The sequence below is a fragment of the Trichosurus vulpecula genome, chromosome 7, assembly GCF_011100635.1.
Source record: "Trichosurus vulpecula isolate mTriVul1 chromosome 7, mTriVul1.pri, whole genome shotgun sequence".
Taxonomy (NCBI): Eukaryota; Metazoa; Chordata; class Mammalia; order Diprotodontia; family Phalangeridae; genus Trichosurus; species Trichosurus vulpecula.
In genome coordinates this window covers 261,547,379-261,562,545 of record NC_050579.1, presented here as the reverse complement: position 1 = coordinate 261,562,545, position 15,167 = coordinate 261,547,379, and the positions used below count along the sequence as shown (strand labels likewise).

At 46.8% G+C, this 15,167-nt stretch overlaps 1 protein-coding gene across 1 annotated transcript; it reads left to right on the top strand.

The window, feature by feature from the left end:
• The first annotated feature begins 458 nt into the window (after positions 1-458).
• Positions 459-12,495, top strand: LOC118856898 (polyunsaturated fatty acid lipoxygenase ALOX15-like). The gene is made up of 14 exons (XM_036767447.1): positions 459-599; positions 1,980-2,184; positions 2,765-2,846; positions 3,183-3,305; positions 3,463-3,566; positions 4,232-4,392; positions 6,213-6,356; positions 7,182-7,391; positions 8,370-8,456; positions 8,950-9,119; positions 9,268-9,389; positions 11,501-11,601; positions 11,741-11,908; positions 12,182-12,495. Exons 1-14 carry the CDS (start codon positions 465-467, stop codon positions 12,359-12,361), a joined length of 1,992 nt encoding a protein of 663 aa, XP_036623342.1. The 5' UTR covers positions 459-464; the 3' UTR covers positions 12,362-12,495.
• The last annotated feature ends 2,672 nt before the right edge of the window (positions 12,496-15,167 follow it).

Genomic DNA, 15,167 nt, shown 5'->3' with positions numbered 1-15,167 from the left:
TCCTCCTTGTCTTTTTCCTTCCTCTCCTCTTCATCTCTTTCTAATCCATCTCTCTTCCCCTGCCCATCTTTCCCCCATTTTCTTTCCCTTCCTCTTTATTCTTCACCTTCTCCCTTTTTTCTTCTTTTCCTCTCTAGAATCTTTCAACCTTCCCTCGCTTCACTTTGTTTTCCTCTTCACTTTCTCCCCGCGGTGGTGAAGGATTGAAGGGTTAGAGATTGTGATTGAGGGAGCCGAGGGAAAAAAGACCCAGGTTGGAACAGGGTAGATGGGTACGTGTGCTTGACTCTGAGCCGCGCTCTCTAAGGTTGAGCTGCCGACACTTTTTTGGAGAGAGAACTCTGGGGCTGAGAGTCCCTCATTTGTTCAGCAGGGTCTTCCAGGCCCCGCCCAGCCGGGTCCCAACCTATTAAATAGCCGCTACTCTCCCTCCTTCACCACAGTGACTCGTCTCTCCGGACGCTATGGGCCGCTATCGTGTCGGTGTGGAAACTGGAAGCTCCGTCTTCGCGGGGTCCAACAACCAGGTTCAACTGTGGCTAGTCGGAGAGCACGCAGAAGAGGAGCTGAAGCTGCGGCTGCGACCCTCCCGGGGAAAGGTCAATGAGATCTGGGGAGACGCGGGCACTGGCGATCCAAAGACCCTTCGGGGGACGCCGGGGTCTGGGAGGAGGTGGTTTCCAAATGAGATTCCAAGAACCGGGAATGCCTGAATCCCAGAGGGACAAGAATTGGGAACCCAAAGTCTCTAGGGTCTTGGGTCTTGGATTTAGGAGAATTCCTAGGTGGCTTTGGTTCGTCCTGTTTTCTGCTTTTCAGATAATTACCCTCTTAGAAAAGGTTCCTTTTTCACTCCCAAATCAAACTATCTACAAAGCGTCGAAACACCAGATCACTCTTTCGCCCCTTTCTCCAGCCGGACGTCTTTCTCTGACGGTAGAGGGTCAGCCCATTCCTCTTGCGCAGCCGTGTCCAAGCATCCCGCATCCCCTATTCACCGCTCCTATTGCTACATAATTTACTCATTCTCACATCCCTGTCTCGGTCCCCCGGTCTTCATTTCTACTCATAGTATCGTGGCTTTCCCATATCTATCTACATCTTCTTACCTTCCATCATCTCTACCTTTCCATCTTTCTCTCCATCTTAGCCCTCCCTTCCTCTTTTCATGTCTGCCTACCTCTCTTCCCCATCTGAGGCTTAACTGGGGTAAGACCTCTTTCCTGGGGCGGGAGAGGGGGGGTGTTAAGTCTGGATGCTGCGCTCTGCCACCCTTCCAGTCTTCCAGGGATTTCACCAGTTTAGCTGGATCAGGGAGCACCTGGGATGAACCCAGACTTGTGGTATGAAGGCATCTGAAATTAGGAGTCGGGTGGTGTGGAGAGGGGAAGAGGAAGCCTGAGAGGGGAGAGAGATCTAGTAGCATCCCCATCCCTATACTGCCCTTATTCAGACACCAGGGAAGAAAGGAGGGAGGAGAACTGTTAGGTTCTCTCCCTGTCGCTGGAACCTTCTGGGACACAAGCTTCCTCCTTTTGATTCACCCACACACATAAAAACACCCGCCGCGCTTTGAGCTTTATGTTTGGCGTACCCCCTTTCACGAGGCCATAGCAGTCCTATTTCGTTTTACATTAACGTTTCTTAATTGACCCTCGAAGATCCCACGGGAGTCCTTGGCGTCCAGTCTCTTCCCCAGGCAACTCTTCGGAGAAAACCGAGAGACAGCTCCTCCCTCCCCTTTCTTTTTGATCGCTATATCCCCAGAATCTACCACAGCTTACTACCTGCTTCCTGAATTAAACTGAATTTTCCCCCTTCCCCTCTTATATCTCCCGGCCGCAGCCACCCACTCCCGTCTTTACTTCGCTAGAAACAGTGAGACAAGAGTAGAGGGTGGGGAGTGGCATGAGACTCCTTCAACGGGATTCAACTCAGTCGCTCTTCGATCCGACCTTTCCTTGCCTTCCCCACCTCAGGTTGAGGAATTCAGTGTAGAAGTCTCGAAGATCCTGGGTCCCCTCCTGTTCGTGAAGGTGTGCAAAGGTCGCCTCCTCACTGAAGACAGCTGGTTTTGCAACCGAATCACTGTGCAAGGTCCGGGGCACAACGGAGTGGAGGCCACGTTCCCGTGCTACCGCTGGGTGCTGAGTGAAGGCATCGTCTGTCTCCCCGAAGGCACTGGTGAGGGAGCAGCGACCTCTCCAGCCCCGTTTTACATTTCCTCCTTACTCTCTTTCATGTACACTGTAAAGTTCCCCAATCTAGACCTGCCTTTCCTGCCCTCAGGCTTTTGGGCAGAGCCGCCCCCAACACCTGCTCTTATCTTTTGCCTGTGGAAATACCTTCCCAAGACCCGGCTCATACCCGTCTTTACCTATTAAGGCCATTTGCGATAAGATGAGAGATAGGTATTTTGCTGCCTTAGACTCCTACGGAGTTTCCTCTGCATCTTTCCTTTGCTTCTATCACACTCTATATCCTAAAATGTCCCCAGAACTTCTCGAAGGCAGGGTCAGAGTCTCTTAATCCCTCTTTGTACCCCGGGTGCCAGGCACAGTGCCTCCCCATCTAATAAGCACGTATTAAGAGGAACTGAATTGGATTGGGCAGAGACGAAGCTGTTGAGGGCAGTAAGGGAGCTATCTGGAGTTGTGAGACGTTAGGAGCAGTATGTGGGCAGACAGCAGAGGACCAGGGAGGAAGCCTGCCATCTGGGGGCAAGCAAGGGATGTTAAGTGAAGACTTTCCTTTGTCCCCCAAGCCCGGACAGTCAGAGATGACCCCCAGGGATTCTTCAAGACCTACAGAGAGGAAGAGCTAAAGAAGAGAAGGAAACAGTACAGGTGAGAAAGGGCAGCCTCTTCAGCTGTGGTCCTTGAGACTTCACCCTCCCCTCAAAGACCTTTTCCCTCTTTTCAATCCTGAGCTCCCTTCCCAAATTACCCCCCACCCCCCACTCCCATCACTGCCCCCAACCCTTTTAGCCATTATATCACCAGATCCAGTCTGCTTAGGCAATGAGCTCAGATCCTTCCCTACTCTGACCTCTCATTCCTGACTAATCAATCACTGCCATTCTGAAACAAACCTCAATTCTAACCCATTAGATCCTAACCACCCAATTAGCCCCCTTCCAATCCTTATCCCTTAAATCCATATCCCCACTTCAACCACCACAGCTGGCACTCCTGGAAGGACAGTGTAATCCGGACAGTCTCCGGGGCTACTCTGTCTGATCTTCCCTTGGATGAGAGATTTCATGAGGACAAGAGAATCGACTTTGAGTACTCCCTGGCCAAGGGGTGAGTGAGGCTGAACCCATAGGTGTCCAGGGTGGTGATGTAAACCTGGTTGGAAGCTGGGTTCTGGATACTCTTATTCTCAAGAAGAGGAGCCTTTCCTTGGCCCCTTCCCTCACCCTCTTCTCCCCCTTCTCTCCTCCCCCTCCCCCCACTCCAGGCTTAAAGACCTTGCCATCAAGGATACTTTAAACATCCTGAGTTCCTGGAAGAGCCTGGAAGATTTCAACCGAATCTTCTGGGCTGGTCAGAGTAGGCTTGCAGGTCAGTGACACCTACCACTTCCTCCTCATGAATTTCATCACACCATCATCATCATTACCATCTTCACTTACCAAGCATTTTTGCGTGAATCATTTCAATTGATCCTTCAAACAACTTTGTGAAGTGGGCAGGCCAGGTTTTATCATTCCTGTTTTATGGATGGTAACTTATCATCTATAAGTGATGGCCCAGAGACGTGGTATGACTTGCTCACAGTCAAAAAGTGGCGGTGACAGAGTCAGGACTCAGTTCTAAATCCAGTGTTACTTTTATTATGCCTCCCTGAAAGCACTCTTACCCAAAGAATTGACATTATTAATACTTAATCTCCAAGGGCTCAGATTTAAACATACATCTGCCACAAGGCCCAGCGCCCAGCGCATCGGCTCTTACACTGAGCTACACAAATCACATAGGAATTTAAAGCTGAGGGGGACCTTAGAGCTAATTTAATAGGACTACCTCTTTTTATAGAGAAGGGAAGAGGGGCCCAAAGAGGGGAAGTGACTTACTTGTTCAAGGTCACAACACCAGTGAGTGGCGTAGCTAGGATCTTTTGATTACAAACCCATGCCCTCCACCCCCCAAAAAAGGAAAGCTAGGGGCTGAGGGGAAGAGCTGGGCTGTGAGAGGCCCTAAGTCCTCTCTTCAACTTAACTCCCCAGAGAAGGTTCGGGATTCCTGGAAGGACGATGCATTCTTTGGGTACCAGTTCCTGAATGGTGCTAACCCCATGATCCTGAGACGATCTACCAGACTCCCATCTCGACTAAAGTTGCCTCTTGGCTCAGAAGAGCTTCAAGCAGAGCTGGAAAGACATCTCCAAGTACTGACCTTCTTTTATCATACCTTTACTATCGTTTACTTTCTCTTCTGCTGCTGTGAAATAAAAAGGAAAAGCCTGGACTGGGCTTCTAGGATCCTAGTTAGTAAAACCTTTGAACAAAGTGAAGCAGATGAGTTGAAGGCGACAATGGAAGGAGTCTTTCATATTATCCTTATAGACAAGATAAAAAGAGAGGGGGACTAGAAAATAGTACAGGTAAGGTAAGTGGGTTTGGAAATGCTTGAATGGCTTCACCCAAAAAATAATTATTAATTGGGTCAGTGTTAACTCGGAGTGAAGTCTCTAGTGGAGTGTGTCCCCAAAGATCCCTCTTTGACCCTGTGACCAACAGTTTCACCAGTGACTCAGTTGAAGGCACTGATGATATGCTTCTCTAATCTGCATAGGATACTCCATTTCCTGTCTTCATGACTTTGCAGGTGTTCATTCCTCGTGCGTAGGAGGCACACCCTCTTTACTTCTGCCTCTTACAATCCCCACTTTCCTTCAAGGCTTCAAGCTCAAACATGAGCCTTTTCTGAGCCCTGCAACTGTTAGTACTGCCCTGTCCCCAGATACCTTCATGTGTGTATGTGTGTGTGACATATATAAAAATGTGCCTTTAAATTTGATATGTTGTTTCAGTAGAGTATAAGTTCCTTGAACATAGGAATTACTTCAGTATTGTTTTTGTATCTCTAATGCCTAGCAAAGTGCCTGGCACATAGTAGGTCTGCAGTGCATGCTCAGTGATTGGTGACCAAAGCTAGAAGGGATAACTAACATGATTCTGTCATGACAGCAACCAAAGAAAGCTAATTCACTCTTAGGCTGTATTAAGCAAGTGTCTTAGGGTTTGTTCTGTGAAATTTGGACTCAGTCAAAAGGTGAAGGTTCCTCCCCCCACCTCCTGGCCCCAAACATATAAGACAAGGGCTTCCTGTACTCTCTTCTGGTCAGGCTATCTATCTGAACTATTCTGTTGAATTTTGAGTGCCATGTTTTAGGGAAGAAATTGCTAATCTGGAAAGGATACAGAGTTAGGCAGCCAGCTTGATGAAGGGTCTTAAGATCATGCCATTTAATGACTGGACCCCAAACTAGGGATATTTGGCCCAAGGAGAGGGCGGAGAAGGGGGAAGAGAGAGACATGTTTGGTGTCTTCAGATATTTGAATATGGAAGTTTGGAAGAGGTGTTAGATTTGTTCTGTTTGTCACTGAAGGGCAAAACAATAAGCAGTGGATGAAGTGGTAGAGAGTCAGATTTAAGCCCAATGTAAGGGAGAAAAAATCCTGCCAAACAGAGAAATCCCAATGTGGGATGGGCTACCGTGGAAAGAGAGAGGTTTTCCCTCACTTAAAATCTTCAGATGAAGGCTATAAATGACCACTTTTGGGGGGATTGTAAAGAGTCAGGTCTAAGCTGCCAACAGCCTTTTGGGTCCCTTCTGATGCCGAGATCCTTTAATTCTGAAGAACAGAGCAGAGGAACCAGAAACAGAGATACATCAAGAGTCTCTGGAAATGAGGGCAGAAAAACCATGGAGCCGATAATTCTTCGAAAGTCTGCATGTGGTGGCCACAGCGGCCATAAAGCCCTTGTAACTGGCCCTGAGGGGACCAAGAAGAAGAAGACAAGCCCACTGTTTAATGGGGGAGACAAGGTCCCTGCTCAGAGAGCAGAATAGGGCTTGGAAATTGGAAGTGGAAATGAGGTTGTATTTGAGAGGAGAGGCTGGGTTTTGAGGAGGGAGAGTTGATTGGAGAAGGCTCCCTCGTAACCTCCACCTTGCCCTCCTCCCTTCTCTACCACCAACAGGCAGGCTCACTGTTTGAAGCAGATTTCTCTCTCCTGGACGGGGTTCAGGGCAATGTCATCCTCTGCTGCCAGCAGTACTTGGCAGCCCCCCTGGTCATGCTGAAGCTGGAGCCAGACGGGAACCTGCTGCCCATGGCCATCCAGGTAAGAAGGCCCAGCTATCCCTTTACTGAGACAGCGAGCGACTCTCCCACACTAACCTTGATTTGCACAGGGAAGGTATTTTCAACCTCAGATGGATAGGATCACCTCGTCCAACCCCTTCATTTTGGAGATGAGGAAACTGAGTGGCAGAGGCAGGATCTGAACTCAGCTCTCTTTCCATTTCCACTGTGGATATAGGGATATAATATAGGGATATCCCAGGCAAAGAAACTCCTACCAATATAAGTGAGGACCTTCTCTGAAACTTAGTTAGAAGGTTAGAGAGACTAAGGAAGTTAAATGACTTGCCCAGGGTCAGTAGAGGCAGAACTCAACCGAACTTAGCCTTCCTGGCTTTGAGGCCAGTTCTCTGCTGGCTAAATCATCCTGTCTTTGAGCACCACCAATGCCTTTAAAGAAGCAGAGAGAGGTGGGATCAAGGGCACAAGGGAAGGGTTTAGTTAGATCTGGAGGAGGAATTCTTCATCCTCTGGGAAAGGAGGGAAGGAAGAGTGGATTGGCAAAAATACAAAGAGATTTTCAGATAAATGAGGAACTACACAATGGACTGGCTTTGATTTTCACCCTAAATTGGAGGAGTAAATCAAAGAGGGAATGGGAAATGCCTTAGCCAATCCACAAAAGCTAAATAAAATGACTGCTGAGTAGAGGTAAAGGCTCCAATGAAGTTAGATCCTATGATGACCTCAAGCACCTGGCCCATCCTCACAGCCGCATACACACACAATGGTCATTCATCCCCTCTTTTCCTCCACCCCCATCACTTTAGGGACCTAGGCACCCAGGATATTCCTTCTGTTCTAGATCCAGCCACCCTCCTTGAGCTCACCAACACCTCCGGTGTTCCTGCCCTCTGATCCGCCCATGGCATGGCTCCTTGCCAAAGCCTGGGTCAGGAGCGCAGACTTCCAGCTTCACCAACTACAGTACCATCTGCTGAGAGGACATCTGATGGCTGAGGTGATTTCTGTGGCCACTATGAGATGCCTCCCGTCACTGCATCCCATCTTCAAGGTATCACCTTCACACAACACTCAGGAGATAACTGCCCAAGTTCCACAATTTTAGGTGGACAGGGCAAGCATTTTATAGGTATTAGCAGGCATATTCTCTGTTTATAAGGAGGTTCATTGAATCAGTATGCAAATGAGAAGCTGGAGATACTTATCTGAACCTTGCGACTTTTGTTTTGTTTTGTTTTGAACAACATTTATCATTTCATTAGTGCTGGATGGTTGGTTCCAAAGTGAAGGCCCACACAGCACATGGTGTATGTAAGATCACTGTTGAGGCTTTGGAAAGAAAAGTCAGATCAGAGGCGGGGCTTGTCCCTATCTCTGGGATGGGATCTCCATCCACAATGTAATGCTGCATCTCATAGAAATAAATGAACAGTAAATGTTTTCAGACCCTCTCTGTGCAATTAGAAGGAACCATGGAAACGACAGAAAATAAACACAGGCTTCCTTCTCTGGGAAGCCTTAAGAAGTGAGGAAAGAGAAGTGAGGAAACTGAGGCCCGGAGAAGGAAGCCAATGTTTGAGGAGATTGGACTAGATGTCTCCTGCCATCCCTTATAACTCTAAAATCTTCTAATTTTTTTGATCATACAATTTCCAGTGGGGACTGTACAAAGGAAAAGAGGGATGGTAGGGAGTGGGGCGAGATGAGCAAACAACAGAAGGTAGAATTAGGTGGGCTTGTCTCACCTGATTCTAGTGATACATGGAATGAAATAGACATATTTAAAATGAGCTTGGAAACCTGGGCAATTAAGAACAAAAAAGATTTATTGAAAACAATCAAAAGGGACCACCTAAATAAACCTAGATTCCTTGGCCCTTTGAGAGATTTTGTCCTTATCATAAATCACTCCTCTGAAAGGGAGTACCCTTTTCTGAAAGACTATAGTTGTGTCCACCTCTGTTTGTCCTTTGGGGCCTAAGTATCCATTCCTTTTCTCTGTTAACATGCACCCTTTTTGCACAATTAGATTCTGATCCCTCATCTTCGTTACACCATGGAGATCAACATCAGAGCCCGGACAGGGCTTGTCTCTAATGGGGGAGTGTTTGACCAGGTATGAGAAGGAATGGGGAATTATTTGACCAGGTAAGATGGAGTGCAGAGGACAAGGTGTGTGTGGGGAAAACAAGTCTTCCCCCCACCCACTTTTTCCTTGCAAAGTGCAGTGTTTGCATTAAATCCCAAAGTGTGAGTTCAGGGAAATCTACATTGAAGTTATATTGAAAACTCAGCCTATACTTTGAGGACACAATAAGAAAATTCTAAAGCGGGCTGATGTTCTTCTGAACTCCAGTGTCCAATGAATGAGGGATGTTCCCCCTAATCTCATTGACTCTGTTCTAGTCAATACCCACTTCAGGTTTCTTTCCTTACTATTGATCTCAAGATTCCTTCTTATTTGAATTTGAACCCTTTTCAAAGGATTTTCTGTGACTTTCTGATGGTAAAGGCCCCCCCCCCCCCACGCCCCCTGCCAACCTGAGCTTAGTCAGTAATCTCCTGATTTATCACTCATGGCCTCAGGCTCATCCCCACTCTGTGTTCAGGTAGTGAGCACTGGTGGTGGAGGACATGTCACAGTACTCCAGCAAGCAGGGAACTGTCTGACCTATAGATCGCTCTGTCCACCCAATGACCTGGCTGATCGAAGGCTGCTTGGGGTACCATCTTCCTACTACGCTCATGATGCCCTCCGGCTCTGGGACATCATCAAAAGGTAGTGAGCCTTTTTCCTTGAAGATCTGCATCTCTGAGGAGCCAAGGAGGGATGAATTGAAATATATCTGTGCAAAGAGGTTAGGGATCAGAGCCCCCCCAGTCCTACATCCACAATTAACCTGGCTATATTTTCCCTTGGTGGGCAGGTATGTGGAGGGGATAGTCCATCTCTACTATGCAGGAGATGAGGCTGTGGAAAATGATCCTGAGATACAGGCTTGGTGCAAAGAGATCACTGAGGTTGGACTACATGGAGCCCAGGACCGGGGTAAGACACATGTCCCTCCCCTGAGACTTTGCATGGACCTACCTCCTCCCTATGAGTTACCTGCTCCGCCTTTGCCCTTCAGGGACCTTCTTTGTCACCCTATCAATTCCCAACCATCTACCTCATATTTCTTCAGCCAGATATATCCCTAGATATACCGCTGTGTCCGCTAGTCTGGGAACATGCTCTCTCCAACATCTGATTGCATAGGATTTTGAAGTCCTCTTGCTCATTTACATTCTAATTTAAATTATATTTATGTTTGTTGTTGTTTCGTTGTTCAGTTTTTACCCGTGGCACACCCAGCCCCTCTATCCTCCACTCTCTCTCTGTCCAAGTTTGTGTTCAGTTTCCCTGACACTGTCTATCCATCTCCCCCTCTGCTGTCTGTCCCCTTTTCCTTTGGCCTTCAGTGTTTCCCGACATCAGGGTCTTTTCCATTGAGTCCCGTCTTCTCATTATGTGGCCAGAATATTTAAACTTCAGCTTCAGTGTTTGACCTTCCAGTGAATAGCCTGAATTAATTTCTTTAAGTATTGACTGATTTGATCTCCTTGCTGGCCAGGGTCCTCTCAAAAGCCTCCTCCAGCACCACAATTCAAAAGCATCGATTCTGTGGGGCTCAGCTTTCCTTCTAGTCCACCTCTCACAACCATACATTGCTAATGGAAAAACTGTAGCTTTGAGTATATACAGGACCTTTGTTGGCAAGGTGATTATATGTTCTCAAGTCACTTCAACAAACATTAAACATTGGGTCCAGGGAAAAAGATGAAAATCTAAACAGTGAGCCCATAAGGGGCTTGCAGTCTATAAGGAAGGATATGAAATATGCACAAATAGGAATGGTATGAGGGAGGGTGATGAGGGCAAAGAAATCACAGAATTTGAGAGTTGGAAGGGACTTCAGCAGAAATCCAGTCCAACCTTTATCCAAAAGGAATTCCCCACCCTACCCTATCCAACAAGTGGTAACATGCTGCTCATTCAACTTCTGGACAGCTCTAATTGTTAGGAAGGGTTCTCCGCCTCCTTTGATATCATGCCTCCTCTGATATCATGCCTCCTCTTGGCAATTGTTCCCCCATCATCCTCATTTCTGCTTCCTGGGTCCAAAAAAGCAAACCTCCTCTACGTGAGAGATCTTCCAATTGACGTTCACACAAAATGGACTCAAGGCCTTTCATCATCCTGGTTGCTTTCTTCTTAATGCTGTCCAGCTTAACAATGTCTTTCTTCAGTGGTGGCCAGTCAAGATGCTCTAGGAGGGAGGGCCACGCGAGGGGATCCAGAAGATTTGTGCTTTTAGCTATTTTATCTTCTCCCCTGGGAGGCAGCTGCAGTATCTTCAGAAACGGGAAGACTCGGGTTCCAGGCTTATCTAAAACATCAACTGGATGTATGACTCTGGGCAAATCTCTTAGCTTCTCACTGTCCCAGACAACATTCTAAAACTTTAACTAGCAGAACAGGGGACCTGCATTGTAAAGGAAGTTTTCCTCACTGGGTGTGCCATATACCAATGAAATCACAAGATCAGGGCCAATTTTTTTCCTTTATTTGTTTGTAAGCCCTTTGAGGGCAGGGACACTTACTTTGTTGCTTTGTATCTGTCAGCTCCTCTAATCATTCCTCAGATAGCTCATCATTTTCAGCCCTGGTTCTATAAAACTCTGCTAGCATAGAAAACTCTGTCATAGGAGGACCAGCCTAACTGGCTAGTTTGGCTACTGAGAATGAACAACTCTTGAAAACTATCTACTAAGGAGCTATAGCTACAGTGGTGAAGGGTCTTTTCACACAGATGAAATTGCAAAATGTAAAATACTGTAGTATCTAGCCCCTAGCACCTCAAGCATTAAGTGCATTAAATACACAGAAGAGAAGCTTAATGTTTATTGAATGAATAATAGTCACCAAAAGACTGGGTCTGTACCCTCCCCCGAGGAGGACCCACCCAAACACTTCCAGATGTTTCCCTAAAGCGCACCCCTACCCATCAATGATTTCCAACCCTAAAGAACCCGCAAATATTCCCAAGACTTCAACAGGTTGCTGTCTCTGTGTGCCTGCCACAACCCCACCCACTCTCCTCTTCTCATTCCTTCTAGGTTTCCCCACCTCCTTCCGTTTCAGGGAGGATCTCTGCTTCTTTGTGGCCATGTGTATCTTCACTTGTACCGGCCAGCACTCGTCTGTCCACCAGGGACAGGTACACATACTATACTATGAAGCCTAGATTGCTTTTGGATTGAGGTGGAAAGTAGAGTGGGGTTGGACAGGAAACTAAGACACTATCTGCCTGGTTCTCTGAGGGACTCTAGACTCTACGCTGTGTTTCTTCCTTCCAGCTGGATTGGTATGCCTGGGTTCCTAATGCCCCATGCACTATGCGTATGCCCCCGCCCAGTGGAAAGGATGTGACGCTGGAAATGGTGATGGCCACTCTGCCCAATGTCCACCAGGCATCCCTCCAGATGTCTTTAACATGGCAACTCGGTCGAACTCAACCACACATGGTGAGGGGATGGGGTTAAAGCTGGGGGGCAGTCTCTGGGCCTCAGTCTAGGGTGAAGTTGTAGTATGAAAAAACACTGGATTTGGAGATGATCTGGGCTTGAATATCAACTTTGACACCTTTATGATCTTGGACTCTCTGAGAAACTAAGCAGACTGGACAAGAAAAAGCCTTAAGGCTCCTTCCAGTTCTAGTCTATGGTCCATTAGGGACACTTGAGGACCTCTTTGCTGCTCTTTGGGCTGATAAGCCTTATTTTTTCTTTCTGGCTCAGGTTCCCCTGGGACAGCACAAAGAAGAGTACTTCTCCGGATCTGAGCCCCGGGCTGTGCTGAAGCGTTTTAGGGAAGATTTGGCCATCCTAGACAAGGAGATCACAGAGAGGAATGCTAAGCTGGAACTGCCTTATGAATACCTGCAGCCAAGCCGAGTGGAGAACAGCGTCACCATCTGAGCCCTGCTGCCCCCTCCCGCTCACCAGCATTCCTTCAGCACCTTCACTTAGGTCCTAGCCCTCTCTGAGCTTCCCTGTCGCATTTCAGAGCCCTGTTCTCAAAGCCTTCAGGCTGGAGGAGAGGGAAAGATGAATAAAGCCTTTCCTGCACTGAAATGAACACTAGGCTTGAGTCAGGAGTATGAATCCTAACAGCCACTTATTGGCTGTGTGATTGTAGACAAGTCATTCAGGCTCTGGCTCAGTCGCCTCTTCTGTAAAGTGGGGATGCTACACCTTACAGGAAGGTGGTGAAGAAAGCACTAGGCAAACCTTCAAACTCCAGAATAAGGCGGGTTATGTCCCAGAACACATCAATCTGAGCTAGAAAGGGGATTAGAAATCATGACCTACCATGAAAATCTTCATTTTAAAGAAAACTAAAGCTGAAAGGAATCACTTAGTCAGACTAAAGCGGCATGGGAGTCAGGAAGTTAGCCCTGGTTTTATGTTTATTTTTTAATTTTTCTACCTCTCCACCTCGACCTAGAAAAGGCCACTCTTTCACACACACGCACACGCACACGCGCGCGCACACACACACACACACACACACACACACACACTTTTATTTACCAGTTCTTTTACTGGAGGTAAATAGCATCTTACTTCACAATCCTTTGTAGTTGATTTGAGTACTTATAACACTCAGAATAACTTAGTTGTTCAGCTATTCTCTCAACAATATTGCTGTTAGTGTGTCCAGTGTTCTCTTGGTTCTGCTCATTTCGCTCTTCATTCTTTCATGCAAGTCTTTCCATGTTTTTCTAAAACCAGCCTTCTCACCATTTCTTACAGCACAGCAGCATCCCAGCAGTATCATTTAGCCATTCCCAAATTGATGGGTAGCCCCTTAATTTCCAGTTCCCCTACTAAAAGGCTTGAGTCTGCCTGAGGAGACTCACTGGACAGCAGTGGGCAGGGCTCAGAGCAACTTTCCTGTTACTCTTCTCGAAGCAGCCATTTTCTCTAGAAGTGATGGGTCACTACCAGGTGCGGGTGGCCACTAGGAGCTTTGCCTTCTCAGGGTCCAGGGGCAGTTGTGGCAGGTCAGGCTGCTTACAGAAATAGAACTGGGGCTGTGGCTGTGGCTAGCTCAGGGACAGGTCAGTGAGGGAGTGAGGATGTAAAGGGGAGTTCCAAGAATTGGGTAGTCTGGGTGCCACCGACCAGGCCAGCTGAGAGAAGATTGGGAAAGAGCTCTGGGCCGGGGATTTTTAGTGCACTGCTATGCTGATCCCAGACTGGAGAACAGGAGAACAAAGAAGTTGGAGGACAAGGGATACCTGGAACTCTCCCATTCTGGGGAGGAAGAAACCTTGAGAGGGCACAGTCATGTACAATGGCCTTCTGGGATACCCAGGAGAGGCCAGTTACCTCGGAGCCAAAAAGACAGAGGGATTGGGGAGGGAACATGGAGAAAGAATGCTAGACTTGGAGCCAGAAGATCTGGGTCCAGAACCCCTGACTTGGCCACTAAGGAGTTAGTTTGTTACTGGAGGGGCCAAATCGCTTTAATTTTCTGGGAATCAGTTTCCCAGAAGGTAAAATGAGGATAATTGGCCTATCTCCCAGACATGATGGTTTTAGAGGAAGTTGGGAAAAGGTGGTATGGGAATGTGACCTGTTCCTTTTGCTCCCCCTGTGGGCCCCTACACCCTTCCTCTCAATTTTTTTAAAATAAATTCTAGGTTTTTCTGGCTTTATAAAATCTACCTTCTCTCTCTCCCTCCCACCCAAATTTCTATCTTTATAGCAAAAGAAAAACAAAATCTTTTTAAACAAATGAACAAACAAAATAAATCCCCAAATTGACCATGTCTAAATCCTGAATCCAACACTTCTCTACCAGGGAATGGGTAGCATGTTTCATCATGAATCCTCTGAAATCAGGGCTAGGCACTCATTGATTGGGCTGATCAGAATTCTGAAATCTTTCCAAGTTCTTTGTCTGTACATTCTTATTGTTATTGCATAAACTGCTCTGGTTCTGCTCACTTCATTCTACATCAGTTCATGTAAGTTTTCTGAGGTTTCTCTGAAACTCTCCTCTTCATTTCTTATAGCACAACAGTATCCCATTAACTCATATGCCCTCAGGTCTTTCACTGTGCTGACTGACCGCAATACCTTTTCTTTGCCCCATTTTGAAAAGCTCTTCTCTGCTGTCTATCACTTATCAATAATCTAGAATTCAGAATTATATGGAGACATGTAACTGATAGAAGCCTGTCTCTAGAAAGGATCTTGGACGTCACCTCAACCAACTCCCACAGTCCTTTACCTGCTGAAATCCTACTCATCCAAGAAGGCTCAACTCTAATACCACATCATGAAGGTTTCCTAGTCCCTGCCTCCCACCTCGGACATGTCCTATTCTCGACACACACACACACAAATATATGTATACGTATACCTTTTATGAACTTATGTCCCTTAAAGAAACACTGTCATTTATTTAATTGAAATGATCCCTACTCTCTAACCTAGGCAGCTCTGATAGTATCTTCCTTCATGAAGGTTTCCTGTCTTCCATCTTGAAAATGTCATTTCCTTAAGATATATACCTCTCAGTGCAGCCAGATGGCGCGGTTGATAAAACACCAGTTCTGCAGTCAGGAGGACCTGAGTTTAAATCTATCTTTAGACACTAACTAGTTGTGTGACCTGGGCCAGTCGCTTAACCATGACTGCTGCCAAAAAGAGAGAGACTTTTCATGAACTTATATTATTTGAAGAAACACTGACATATTTAAATTAAATCATC

What these genes read in the sequence shown, in the direction of transcription:
- LOC118856898 (XM_036767447.1), top strand. Translation starts at nt 465, where the DNA reads ATGGGCCGCTATCGTGTCGGTGTGGAAACTGGAAGCTCCGTCTTCGCG. An exon ending in AAGAGAAGGAAACAGTACAG is followed by an intron (nt 2,847 to 3,182) that starts GTGAGAAAGGGC and finishes CAACCACCACAG; the next exon opens with CTGGCACTCCTGGAAGGACA. An exon ending in CGTCTGTCCACCAGGGACAG is followed by an intron (nt 11,602 to 11,740) that starts GTACACATACTA and finishes TCTTCCTTCCAG; the next exon opens with CTGGATTGGTATGCCTGGGT.